Source organism: Salvelinus namaycush, chromosome 25 (assembly GCF_016432855.1).
Source record: "Salvelinus namaycush isolate Seneca chromosome 25, SaNama_1.0, whole genome shotgun sequence".
NCBI classification, from domain to species: Eukaryota; Metazoa; Chordata; class Actinopteri; order Salmoniformes; family Salmonidae; genus Salvelinus; species Salvelinus namaycush.
The window spans coordinates 33,994,812-34,008,310 of NC_052331.1; the positions used below are offsets into that span (position 1 = coordinate 33,994,812).

A 13,499-nucleotide genomic window follows, 5' to 3' on the forward strand; every position below is an offset into this window, starting at 1 on the left:
ATGTACGGGCTCAGTGAGCATAGCCTTGCTATTGAGAAAGTCTGCCGAAGGCAGACCTGGCTCTCAAGAGAAGACAGACTATGTGCACACTGCCCACAAAAAGAGTTGGAAGCTGAGCTGCTCTTCCTAACCTCGTGCCAAATATATGACCATATTAGAGGCACATATTTCCCAGAATGAATTCGAAAACAAATCCGATTTGATAAACTCCCATATCTATTGGGTGAAATACCACAGTGTGCAATCACAGCAGCAAGATTTGTGACCTGTTGCTACAAGAAAAGGGCAACCAGTGAAGAACAAACGCCATTGTAAATACAACCTATATTTATGTTTATTTATTTTCACTTTGTACTTTAACTATTTTCTATCGTTACAACACTGTATATAGACATAATATGACATTTGAAATGTCTTTATTATTTTGGAACTTTTGTGAAAGTAATGTTTACTGTTCATTTTATGTTTATTTCACTTTTGTTTATTATCTATTTCACCTGCTTTGGAGATGTAAACATATGTTTCCCATGCCATTAAATTGAAAATATTTTATTGAGAGAGAGACAAACACACACACACACACACACATATGAAAATACATTGACATGTATGGATGTAAAATTAGCAAAATGGCATAACGTGGCATCTCTCATCATTTTATTTACTTTTTTCAAAAACCCACGGGCTGTATTTGATTGACCCTCATTTATTGAAATTGAATTAATTCATGTATTTATTATTATTGAACGTATTATTCTGATCACTTTTTTCCCCTTGATAAATTCCGATTGGTACCGGTCGTATCTAGTTATCATAGCTACAAAGTAATAATTATGGTTTAATCCCGCCTATCTTTACAATGTATCTTCTTGAAACCTTACCCACTCTGCTAACCTTATACCTAACTCTACCCTTGAATGAATACCAAAAAGCAAATGTTTGTTTTCATGAATTTGTACGATAAATTCAATTTTTACTTTGTGGCTGTGGTAACTAGTGACCACGGAAGCCAGTGTCGTGACGTATTCAACGTGCGACCGCTTGCATGAAATCGACACATGACACAATCAGTCGTGATGTATTTTGCTACAGGCGTCTGGTCGTCCAGGCGAAGAGAGTATACACGAAAATTATGTGGTCCAGGTATCGGTTCATTTGGGTAAATACATGTTGCTACATATTTCTGAATTAATTGGAGTCAGGCAAGACAATACTAAACATGCTGACGTCTAATAGTGTGTGCTACATTTTGGTTAGAGATTTTTTTTTGCTGCACGCTTTGGTCCCAAATCCTTTCCGTGTGTTGTTGGAGGCTCTGACATGACACATGAGGGCTAGCTTCAAACGTGGTTTAAATTAGCTAGTTAGCATACCGGTAGTTAGGATTCACAGTAGCCAATAATCAAAACATTGTATTGACGTGCCAGTATGTACATTGCCAGAGCGTAGGTAACGCTACTGTGAACTAGCTATTTGAGTTATATATTAGTTAAATTAGGCATCTTAAGGGCATGTTTCTCTCAGCGTGTGGTGTCTATAGTACGTCTAGCCAGTCGGCTGAGGAGGCAAAGAAGGGAAAAATAGAAGGCAAGGGTCAGGTGTCTTGTTTTCCTTCCTCGGACCCAGCTGAAGGCACTCAAATGGGGAGCCATACCCTGGAGACCATGACCTATTCGAGTCATTCACTCAAAAGCGGTAAGCTCTCAGCCGTCCAATCAAACACAAGGTTAGAGCTATTAGTCCCTCTTTCACACAAGAGCAGGAAAAAGCACAAATTTAAAGTGGAGCCTTCCATTGTCTCTGCTCCAGTCCTCCCTAGTGTAGCTATTAGCAACCATGGGCTTGAACCTGACTCTGAGTGCATTGCTCCCACAGACAACACTCAAGCAAATCTGAGATCAGATCTAAAGCAGATCTCTGTGTCTCATACCTGCTCTGACCTGCCCCTGAGTCAGTCCCCCTCCATGCACTCCCCTTGCCCTCCCTCCACAGTGCACATCAATAGACAGTCCCTGCCAGTCACACACGTCTCTTACCTCTGCTGCAGCCCTGTGGCACAGGTCCACGACCCATCCCTAACCACAACCGCAGCCCCCATTAGATCCACAAACCATAGACAACGCCTGAAAAGGGGCCTAAAGCACAAAAGAAAAGGAGTCTCTCCTCTCTCCATGCGACACAAGAGGCAGTCGCGGCGCCGGTGTAACATCCAGTTCTGGTGCCAGGTGTGGCTGAAGTGGGGGCACAGAAAGTGGCGGAGAGCCAGGTGTCTCCACTGGTGCTCCATGATCAGAGCTAAAAGACTGGCGGAAACCAGGAGACTCCTGTCTATTGTCAACACACAGATGTCTTATAAATACACTGGGGAATTGGAGGAAAGTCAGAAATGGCAGAAGGTACGCAAGGGAAAAGAAGTGGTCACTACGGCCATTGCATGTGATGGTCAAGGCCTGGACAGTGCAGAGGACAGCCAGGCAAGTTCAAATTGCATTACACCAACACAGCAGTCAATACAAAGTCCACGAGCATGTACATGTCATCCATTTATATGCTCAGGCCTATCCAAACACATTTATAAATCAATACAAGAGACCCATACTGACAGCAATAAAATCCAAAATAGCTAAATAAAGTTTACTTATTTAGGCAAAGGGGAGTTTGGAACAGAAGGTGTGTCCGTCTGTGGGCACATCAGTGCTGTGTAGCAACCCTGTCAAGGAGGAGGACCAGGGCATAGTCAGAGCTAGGGATGCGGCCACCGCCACTAAACAGGACACATTGGTGACAAAGCGAGCAGTGCTGCATCCAACTCAGAGCCAGCGGGCATCCACGGACGTCAGCTGGGAAGCAACAACGACGCTCATCCATGGTACATTTGTTTTTCTTAAACTTTTAAAATGTTTCCTTAAGTGCCGCATTGAGTGTCTAATGTTCTTTCTATCTCCGTAGAGTTCCTTGACTGCTTCTATGTGAAGTACGGAAGTTTCATCCCATTGAGCAAGAGTGATGTACTGAGGCACCTTAACAAGAAGCTGAACACTGACCTTACTAAGGGGCAAGTACATAATAAATACAACAGAGAAGACATGGTTTTAGTTCCCTCACTTCATAATGCAATATGAGTGGTATGCCCTGTTTTTCCTGATCATGTGGCCTGACTTGGGTATACTAGGCCAGGGCTGCCCAAACCTCATTCTGGAAAGCTACTGTCCTGTAGGTTTTCAGTCCAACCCTCTTCCTGGAGATCTCTGTCCTGTTGGTTTCCAGTCCAACCCTCTTCCTGGAGATCTACCGTCCTGTAGGTTTTCAGTCCAACCCTCTTCCTGGAGATCTCTGTCCTGTTGGTTTCCAGTCCAACCCTCTTCCTGGAGATCTACCGTCCTGTTGGTTTCCAGTGCAACCCTCTTTCTAGAGATCTACCGTCCTGTTGGTTTCCAGTGCAACCCTCTTTCTAGAGATCTACCGTCCTGTTGGTTTCCAGTGCAACCCTCTTTCTAGAGATCTACCGTCCTGTTGGTTTCCAGTGCAACCCTCTTTCTAGAGATCTACCGTCCTGTAGGTTTTCAGCCCAACTGTAATTTACCACACTTGATTCTATTTATTAGCTGTTTATTAGCTGCACACCAAGCTGAATCAAGTATTTTAGGTTAGGTTTGGACTGAAAACTTACAGGACAGTAGAACTGGAAGAGGGTTGGGCAACCCTGCTCTATGCCCTAGCTGTATCTTATATCTCTGGCCCTGGACAACTTTAGAACCAAGGTATAGCCTATCCTGTTGAGGTCACATGGTCAAGGAAAAACTCAGGGCCCTAGGAATTATGAGGCTCTCTACTAAAGAACACAACAATGTTCTGTTCTGCCCTCTTTCATAGGAAGTATTTAATCTCTGCAGTAGTAATGAAGTACCAGGCTGTCCTAGCGCATAGAATGATGCCCGCTTTCCGGGTGGTCTACAACAAGCACACTCTGACACTGGAAGACTTGTCTACGCTGGACGATCAGAACTGGCTCAATGACCAGGTTGGTGCCTTTGACCCAAATCCACCAATTTTACCATGATATACAGTGCCTTTGGAAAGTATTCAAACCCCTTGACTTTTCCACATTTTTGATGCGTTACAGCCTTATTCATAACTGGATTAAATAAAAATCCTCAGGAATCTACACACAATACCCCATATTGACAAACCGAAAAGAGGTTATTTGACATTTTAGAAAATAAATAAAAAACATAAATACTTTATTCAGACCCTTTGCTATGAGACTTGAACATTGAGCTCAGGTGCATATCGTTTCTATTGATCATCCTACAACTTGATTGGAGTCCATCTGTGGTCAATTCAATTGATTGGACAAGATTTGGAAAGGTGCACAACTGTCTATATAAGATCCCACAGCTGACAGTGCATGTCAGAGCAAAAAACAAGCCATAAGGTCGAAGGAATTGTCTGTAGAGCTCAGAGACAGGATTGTGTCAAGGCACAGATCTGGGGAGGGGTACCAAAAAATGTCTGCAGCATTGAAGATCCCCAGTAACACAGTGGCCTCCATCATTCTTAAATGAAAAGTTTGGAACCATCAAGACTCTTCCTCGAGCTGGCCGCCCGGCCAAACTGAGCAATCGGAGGAATAAGGGCCTTGGTCGCATAGGTGACCAAGAACCCGATGGTCACTGACAGAGTTCCTCTGTGGAGATGGGAGAATCTTCCAGAAGGACAACCATCTCTGCAGCACTCCACCAATCAGGCCTTTATGGTAGTGGCCAGACGGAAGCTACTCCTCAGTAAAATGACAGCCGTTTGGAGTTTGCCAAAAGGTACCTAAAGACTCTCAGACCTTGAGAAACAAGATTCTCTGGTCTGATGAAACCAAGATTGAAGTCTTTGGCCTGAATACCAAGCGTCGCGTCTGGAGGAAACCTGGCACCATCCCTACGGTGAAGCATGGTGGTGGCAGCATCATGCTGTGGGGATGTTTTTCAGCGGCAGGGAGACTAGTCAGGATCAAGGCAAAGATGAATGGAGCAAAGTACAGCGAGATCCTTCATGAAAACCTGCTCCAGACCGCTCAGGACCTCAGACTTGGGCAAAGGTTCACCTTCCAACAGGACAACGATCATAAGCACACAGCCAAGACAACGAAGGAGTAGCTTCGGGACAAGTCTCTGACTGTCCTTGATTCGCCCAACCAGACGAGTTTCAGGAGAAAGTTCTTTGTTTCTGGCCATTTTGAGCCTGTAATCGAACCAACAAATGATGATCCTCCAGATACTCAACTAGTCTAAAGAAGGCCAGTTTTATTGCTTCTTTAAATCAGAACAACAGTTTTCAGCTGTGCTAACATAATTGCAAAAGGCTTTTCTAATGATCAGTTAACCTTTTAAAATTATAAACTTGGATTAGCTAACACAACGTGCCATTGGAACACAGGAGTGATGGTTGCTGATAATGGGCCTCTATGCCTATGTAGATAATCCATAAAAAATCAACCTCTGCCATATCGTGGATTCAGAGCTAATAGAACTCAAAGGGTTTTCTTTAATGGAAGCGTCTCTAATGTCAAACATGTAAAGTGTGGTGTACAGCAGGGCATCTCTCTAGGCCCTCTTTTCTATTTTTACCAAAGTGACTGGCATTCCAGCTACAATAGTCATTTACAACATTAACAATGTCTACACTGTATTTCTGATCAATTTGATGCTATTTTAAAGGACAAAAAATTAGCTTTTCTTTCAAAAACAAGGACATTTCTAAGTGACCCCAAACTTTTGAACGGTAGTGTATATCCATAGACTGATATATAGTGTTATATACGGTCCTGAATGAATTGTGAATAATGATGAGTGAGGAAGTTAGTCGCACAAATATCATACCCCAAGACATGCTGACCTCTCACCAATACAATATTCGTGAGTTAGCATTTTTTGAGGGGTATGATATTTCTGCATTCGATTCATTTAGGAATATCCCTAATCATGGTAGCATCCACATGAATGTAGAACTGTTTGACTCAAATGACACTACGTTATTTACCATTCATTTCTAATGGGCACAAAATGATCTGAAACACAACCGAAACACACAGCAAATGCATCCAACAAAGTTTTGTCACAAGCTTCATGTAATCATTGATTGCTAGGAATATGGGACCAAATACTAAACTTTTGACTATAATACACACAAAGGAATTTGTCCCAATACTTTCGTTCCCCTAAAATAGGGGCACTATGTACTAAATGTGCTGTAATTTCAGTTGATAATTCCCTCAAATTAAAGTTGACTGTCTGCACTTCAACCTCAGTCATTGTATAATTTCAATTTCAATTTTCATTGTAAGGTCATGAATATGTATGGAGAATTAATCATGGAGTCTGCACAACACAAGGTAGGTTTTATTTCCCATTATATTTCCTCCATTCTATCAAGAAATATTCATAATGTATTATAATGATGTGTTACATTATAATAATGAGTCTGATCACAGAGGGGTAGAAATTCAACAATAGCCTGAGTCCTGATGCAATTGCACTTATATAACAAATGGGAGCAACTTTGATTGTCGTCCCTCCATTTGATGCATGTGGTCTTGGTTCCTGAATGAACTTTTTTTTTTTTTACTTGTCTAGGTCCATTTCTTTAACAGCTTCTTCCACCGACAGCTCATGACCAAAGGATATGAAGGGGTGAAGAGGTGGACCAAGAAGGTAAAGGCTGAATTTCAGATTGTTGAACTTTGTTTTGATCTTTCAGAATGGATGTCACTCAAAAGCTTCTGATTAACATTGGGGATGGGGTCTGTTCTGTTTCAATTCAGGAGATTAATTGTGATGTACATCAACTTTAATTGGTGATAATGGAATTGACCCCAACCCGGACCAGGGTCGTTCATTTTAGCTTTCCATTACAATTTTTTATTTTATTTTTACATTCCGTATTCTAATGAGCACAACCGCTGTTTCACTTCGTGCAAACCGTTTTCTACCCTACTGAACACATCCCTGGCTTCTGTTCCCCTGTGTCCTGCAGGTGGATCTCTTCTCCAAGGCTCTGCTGCTGGTACCCATCCACCTGGAGATCCACTGGTGTCTGGTGACGGCTGACACCGCCAGCAAGAGGATCCACCTCTACGACTCCCAGGGCATCGTTTTCAAGGAGGCTGCTGAGGTAACGTTGACATAACTTTTACTGATTTAACTTTTGTTTCTACAGGTTATTCTCATTGAGATCAAATCTAAATCAGACCTCACAACTGATGTCTCCCTACACCAGCTTTATGTGTGTCTGAATGCATTGGTGGTAGGGAAGACTCAAGCATATTTTAATAGGATGAACATGAAAATGCTTTATTTTATTTGAGCTATAATATGCTACTGTGGCTAAATATCTCACTTGACTGAAAGGAATGCTTTCATTTCATCCATACCCTTGCCCTGCACATTGTGGAATGACTTAACCAGTAGTGAATGTGTCCATATTCAATAACACAATATACATTCCAGTGATGTAAACGTTTAAACAAAATCGGGATCCTTACCTTTAAGAAAAATCCTTAACTGAAAAACATGTTTTATTTTTTTTGCCCACAAAATTAAAATCACTGTGCATTTTTCACAAAACATATTATTTTCTGTGTGTAGCCTAACTGGATTATATGGCTATAAAGACCTGGGGAAAGTTGTGTAATTTAAATAAAAACCAGAGAGGAAGAGGCAAACTTTTGGCTACTTTGGTGAATTTGGGTGGCATGCAAGACAAGACATATGCACACTGTTCTGCCTGCCCCCTCCTCTCTCTCCCTCGAGTTGGCCTGCCTGCCCCCTCCTCTCTCTCCGTCGCGCTGGCCTGCCTGCCCCCTCCTCTCTCTCCCTCGCGCTGGCCTGCCTGCCCCCTCCTCTCTCTCCCTCGAGTTGGCCTGCCTGCCCCCTCCTCTCTCTCCCTCGCGCTGGCCTGCCTGCCCCCTCCTCTCTCTCCCTCGCGCTGGCCTGCCTGCCCCTTCCTCTCTCTCTCTCTCTCGAGTTGGCCTGCCTGCCCCCTCCTCTCTCTCCGTCGCGCTGGCCTGCCTGCCCCCTCCTCTCTCTCCCTCGCGCTGGCCTGCCTGCCCCCTCCTCTCTCTCCCTCGAGTTGGCCTGCCTGCCCCCTCCTCTCTCTCCCTCGCGCTGGCCTGCCTGCCCCCTCTCTCTCCCTCGCGCTGGCCTGCCTGCCCCTTCCTCTCTCTCTCTCTCTCGAGTTGGCCTGCCTGCCCCCTCCTCTCTCTCCCTCGCGCTGTTCTGCCTGCCCCCTCCTCTCTCGCATTGGCCTGCCTGCCCCCTCCTCTCTCGCATTGGCCTGCCTGCCCCCTCCTCTCTCGCATTGGCCTGCCTGCCCCTTCCTCTCTCTCCCTCGCGCTGTTCTGCCTGCCCCCTCCCCTCTCTCTCCCTCGCGCTGGCCTGCCTGCCCCCTCCTCTCTCTCCCTCGCGCTGGCCTGCCTGCCCCCTCCTCTCTCTCCCTCGCGCTGGCCTGCCTGCCCCCTCCCCTCTCTCTCTCGCGCTGGCCTGCCTGCCCCCTCCTCTCTCTCTCGCGCTGGCCTGCCTGCCCCCTCCTCTCTCTCCCTCGCGCTGGCCTGCCTGCCCCCTCCTCTCTCTCCCTCGCGCTGTTCTGCCTGCCCCCTCCTCTCTCGCATTGGCCTGCCTGCCCCCTCCTCTCTCGCATTGGCCTGCCTGCCCCTTCCTCTCTCTCCCTCGCGCTGTTCTGCCTGCCCCTTCCTCTCTCTCCCTTGCGCTGTTCTGCCTGCCCCCTCCCCTCTCTCTCTCGCGCTGGCCTGCCTGCCCCCTCCTCTCTCTCCCTCGCGCTGGCCTGCCTGCCCCCTCCTCTCTCTCCCTCGCGCTGGCCTGCCTGCCCCCTCCCCTCTCTCTCTCGCGCTGGCCTGCCTGCCCCCTCCTCTCTCTCCCTCGCGCTGGCCTGCCTGCCCCCTCCTCTCTCTCAATGGCCTGCCTGCCCCCTCCTCTCTCTCAATGGCCTGCCTGCCCCCTCCTCTCTCTCTCTCTCGCGCTGGCCTGCCTGCCCCCTCCTCTCTCTCCCTCGCGCTGGCCTGCCTGCCCCCTCCTCTCTCTCCCTTGTGCTGTCTCGCCTGCTCTTTCTCTTCGCCAATGTTGCCAGTGTGTGTTCAGTCTTCGGTCTGTTGCGTGTGGAATATGCCAGCCTATTTATTGATGATAGGCCCTGCTTTACTGAAGTTGCAAGACAAATTGCGAGATAGATAGGTCTAGTACACGGTTCTTCCTCTGTCTGCCTGGTGGCCAACCTGCCTATACTTTGCCCCTCCCCTTTGTGTTTGTGTTCTCGGCAGTACAGCAACTAATCAGTCTCCTCCGTTCCAAGTTCCAAAAATACCAATCTTAGCAGTCGATTCCTAGTGGAATCGAGTCTTAACACAAAAAATTTGATTCACGTGGAATTGTATTTTATTATAATTTAATGGAAAACAAATAAAAAATTGTTTTTTTGTCACATCCCTAATATATTCATGTTTTATCATAGCTTAATTAAATTGTTACTTGCTTAAAATTGTATTTGTTACTCGAACAAATACAATTTCCAATCATTAAAATGCTATTTCACCTGATTTAATGTAGACGAAGTCAACATTTTATTTTTTCTCCCCCCTTTCCATTCTATAGAATGTTTTAAGGTACATACATACTGAAGCGAAGGAGAGGAAGCAAACTGCATTTCAAAATGGCTGGAAGATGTATATCAACGAGGTATGATACATTGAGCTGTGTGTGGATCTTTGAAATTGAGTTTTAATGTTTGCTTGATCATTTAACACAATAGAACAAAAATACTGGTCTTTAAGGGATTGCCTGCAGAAATCCTGCCAAAAATGCCATTTGAAATGTAGCCCATGATAATCACTGTTTTGGGTGTCTAACTCCTATTGATTTTTCGCAGAGAATACCACAACAGACAAATGAAAACGACTGTGGAGTTTTTGTGTTAGAGGTACCAGTGTATTTAAAAAAATATATATCCTTGATTATTTGAATTGTCTGCACTGACACAGAGGTACATGACGATAAAAGCAATCTTAATAAAGTATTACTTTCTGTCTCACTCACCCTGTTCATCCGTGTACCTTTCTCTCAGTACTGCAGGTGCCTTGCTTTGGGGAAACCGCTGCAATTCTCCCAAGGGGACATGCCGACTGTGCGAAAGAGAATCTACAGAGAGCTCTGTGAATGCAAGCTCCAGGGCTGACAAAATGGAACTTTCACCTTTTCACCATCCTCACTCACCTCACCTGGGTCATACTAATTAGGGCACACTGTAGCAAAATGCTTTGCAATGGTAAAAAAAGTAGAGATTGTCCTGTCTTTCAAGAATCCTTGAGCCATAGAAAAGGAGGGGGGGGGGGTTGTTTGGACCCTGTCATTGTGTTAGCTGATATATCTAATTAGTGGAGAAGCATCTCCACCCCATATTCTGACAACCTGTCATTTCAAGCCGCATGGTAGCAGACTGACTAGCTGGTATTTATTTTAGCTTATGGTGTATCAGGGTGTAACAAAATATGTTGTGAACAGTCTGTAATGACAGCAGACTAGTTGGTCTCCTAGATGTTGACATTTTTATTTTATAAAGAACTGGTATGAACTTAGACTTTGTTAAGTCAGTAAGTACCGAGGCAACTCTATATACGTGTGTCCACTGTTTTTCAATGTTTATTGCATTATTCTACATGAGCTTCAACAACGTTTAGACTATTGTTGAAGGCGGCAGACCGAATAGCAACTTACCATTGAATGTATTGAACATACGGAAAGTATTCTATCTAGTTTTTGTTCACACTTTCGTTATAGTTTGTGTTTTAGACATTTCTGTATGGGTCAAATTTAAGTTTTTTTGAATTGGAAAAATTGCATTCATTTAAATGTAAACTGTTGTCCCTTTGTCAGTTAGATTTGCAATTTACCTTTAAGACTTAAGTTTTCCTATTATGTCATGTCTATCTCCCGGAGGCTCAGTTCTGTAACAGGTCAGCAGGAGGTTAATTTGGATCAGGTTTTGAGCCATTAAAAAGTAAATCAGGGCCCTTATTCATAAAGCGTGTTAAGGTAGGACTGCTCTGAGAAGCTTTGAGAATACAGTCCCAGAACATAATGTTTTTTTGTGTTTGTCACCTTATTTTCAAGAAAGACATAATCTGGAAGTTTTATTTAACCAGGCAAGTCAGTTAAGAACAAATTCTTATTTACAATGAAGGGCTACCGGGGAACAACTGCCTTGTTCAGGGGTAGAACGACAGATTTTTACCTTGTCAGTTCGGGGATTTGATCCAGCAACCTTTCGGTTACTGTCTCTAACCACTAGGCAACCTGCCGCCCCAATATTGAACAAAGTTATTGTAAAGTATATGTACATAGTAATGTTAAAATAACTAAATTAATTTGATTTAGAGCCACTCTGTGTGCATTATTTTACCTAATGTATTGTACATATTTTTCACTTAACAGATTTGATATGCATGTTGAGATTATGAATAATGGCGAGATATATATATATATATATACATACGTTTGGACATGTACTCAATACAGGATTTTTCTTTATAATTACTACGTTCTACATTGTAGAATAATAGTGAATACATAAAAACTATGAAATAACACATGGAAACATGCAGTTACCAAAAAAGTGTAAAACAAATCAAAATATTTTTTATATTTGAGATTCATCAAAGTAGCCACCCTTTGCCTTGATGACAGCTTTGCTCACACTTGACATTATCTCAACCAGCTTCATGAGGGAGTCACCTGGAATGCATTTCAATTAACAGGTGTGCCTTGTTCATTTGTGGAATTTCTTCCTTAATGCGTTTGAGCCAATCGGTTGTGTTGTGACAAGGTAGGGGTGGTATACAGAAGATCCCTATTTGGTAAAATAGTCCATATATGGCAAGAACAGCTCAAATAAGCAAAGAGAAATGATAGTCCATCATTACTTTAAGGTATGAATGTCAGTCAATCTGGAAAATTTCATGAACTTTAATAGTTTCTTCAAGTGCAGTCACAAAAACCATCAAGAGCAATGATGAAACTGTCTCATGAGGACTGCCACAGGAAATGAAGACCCAGAGTTACCTCTGCTGCAGAGGATACGCTCATTAGAGTTACCAGCCTCAGAAATTGCAGCCCAAATAAATGCTTCAGAGTACAAGTAACAGGCACATCTCATCAACTGTTCAGAGGAGACTGCGTGAATCAGGCCTTGATAGTTGAATTGCTGCAAATAAACCACTACTAAAGAACACCAATAAGAAGAGACTTGCTTGGGCCAAGGAACACGATCAATGGACATTAGACCGGTGGAAATCTGTCCTTTGGTCTGATGAGTCCAAATTTGTAATTTTTGGTTCAAACCACCGTGTCTTTGTGAGACGCAAAGTTGGTGAACAGAGGATCTCTGCATGTGTGGTTCCCACCGTGAAGCATGGAGGAGGTGGTGTGGGGGTGCTTTGCTGGTGACATTGTCTGTGATTTATTTAGATTTCAAGGCACACTTAACCAGCATGGCTACCACAGCATTCTGCAGCAATACGCCATCCCATCTGGTTTGCGCTTAGTGGGACTATCCATTTTTTGTTTCTCAACAGGACAATGACCCAAAACACCTCCAGGCTGTGTAAGGGCAATTTGACCAAGAAGGACAGTGATGGAGTGCTGCATCAGATGACCTGGCCTCCACAATCACCCAACCTAAACCCAATTGAGATGGTTTGGGATGAGTTGGACCGAAAGGCAGGAAAAGCAGCCAACAAGTGCTCAGCATATGTGGGAACTCCTTCAAGACTGTTGGAAAAGCATTCCGGGTGAAGCTGGTTGAGAGAATGCCAAGAGTGTTCAAAGCTGTCCTCAAGGCAAAGGGTGGCTACTTTGAAGAATATGAAATATACTTTGTTGGTTACTACATGATTCTATTTGTGTTATAATACAGGCCTCCCGAGTGGCGCAGTGGTCTAAGACACAAGAGGTGTTACTGCAGTACCTGGTTCGAATCCAGGCTGCATCACATCCGGCCGTGATTGGGAGTACCATAGGGCGGCGCACAATTGGACCAGCGTCGTCTGGGGTAGGCCGTCATTGTAAATAATAATTTGTTCTTAATTGACTTGCCTAGTATTTTGTGGAGATTGTTGACAAAAAATTACAATTAAATAAATGATAATCCCACTTTGTAACACAATAAAGTGTGAAGAAATCCAAGGGGTATGAATACTTTAATAAAGCACTGTAGACATTAAAGGAGAAGTTCCGTATTTTACAACTTAATGTTAGATGGTTCCTCACCTTGAAAGTAGTCTATACTGGGAGAAACTTGAGTCCATGGTTTCTCCAGGCCTGTAGAGTACCTTTTAGGGTGAGGAACCATCTAACATCAAGTTGTAAAATACTGACCGTCCCCTTTAAAATGTAATAAGGCGCAGACAGAGAGCGCACAGCGGACTGGGTGGCCCATTCACT

At 43.9% G+C, this 13,499-nt stretch overlaps 1 protein-coding gene across 5 annotated transcripts; it reads left to right on the forward strand.

Annotated features, from left to right (window-relative positions):
• Positions 1-1,056: 1,056 nt before the first annotated feature.
• Positions 1,057-11,685, forward strand: LOC120020607. 5 transcript variants are annotated; one of them, XM_038964317.1, is made up of 11 exons: positions 1,058-1,695; positions 1,876-2,474; positions 2,647-2,869; positions 2,950-3,055; positions 3,874-4,021; positions 6,338-6,385; positions 6,627-6,704; positions 7,027-7,164; positions 9,657-9,740; positions 9,931-9,981; positions 10,126-11,685. In XM_038964317.1, exons 1-11 carry the CDS (start codon positions 1,512-1,514, stop codon positions 10,234-10,236), a joined length of 1,770 nt encoding a protein of 589 aa, XP_038820245.1. In that variant the 5' UTR covers positions 1,058-1,511; the 3' UTR covers positions 10,237-11,685. The 5 variants fall into 5 exon arrangements, with proteins under 5 accessions (XP_038820242.1, XP_038820243.1, XP_038820244.1 ...); XM_038964313.1 differs by having other exon boundaries at positions 1,058-2,474; XM_038964314.1 differs by lacking the exon at positions 9,931-9,981 and having other exon boundaries at positions 1,057-2,474.
• Positions 11,686-13,499: the final 1,814 nt, after the last annotated feature.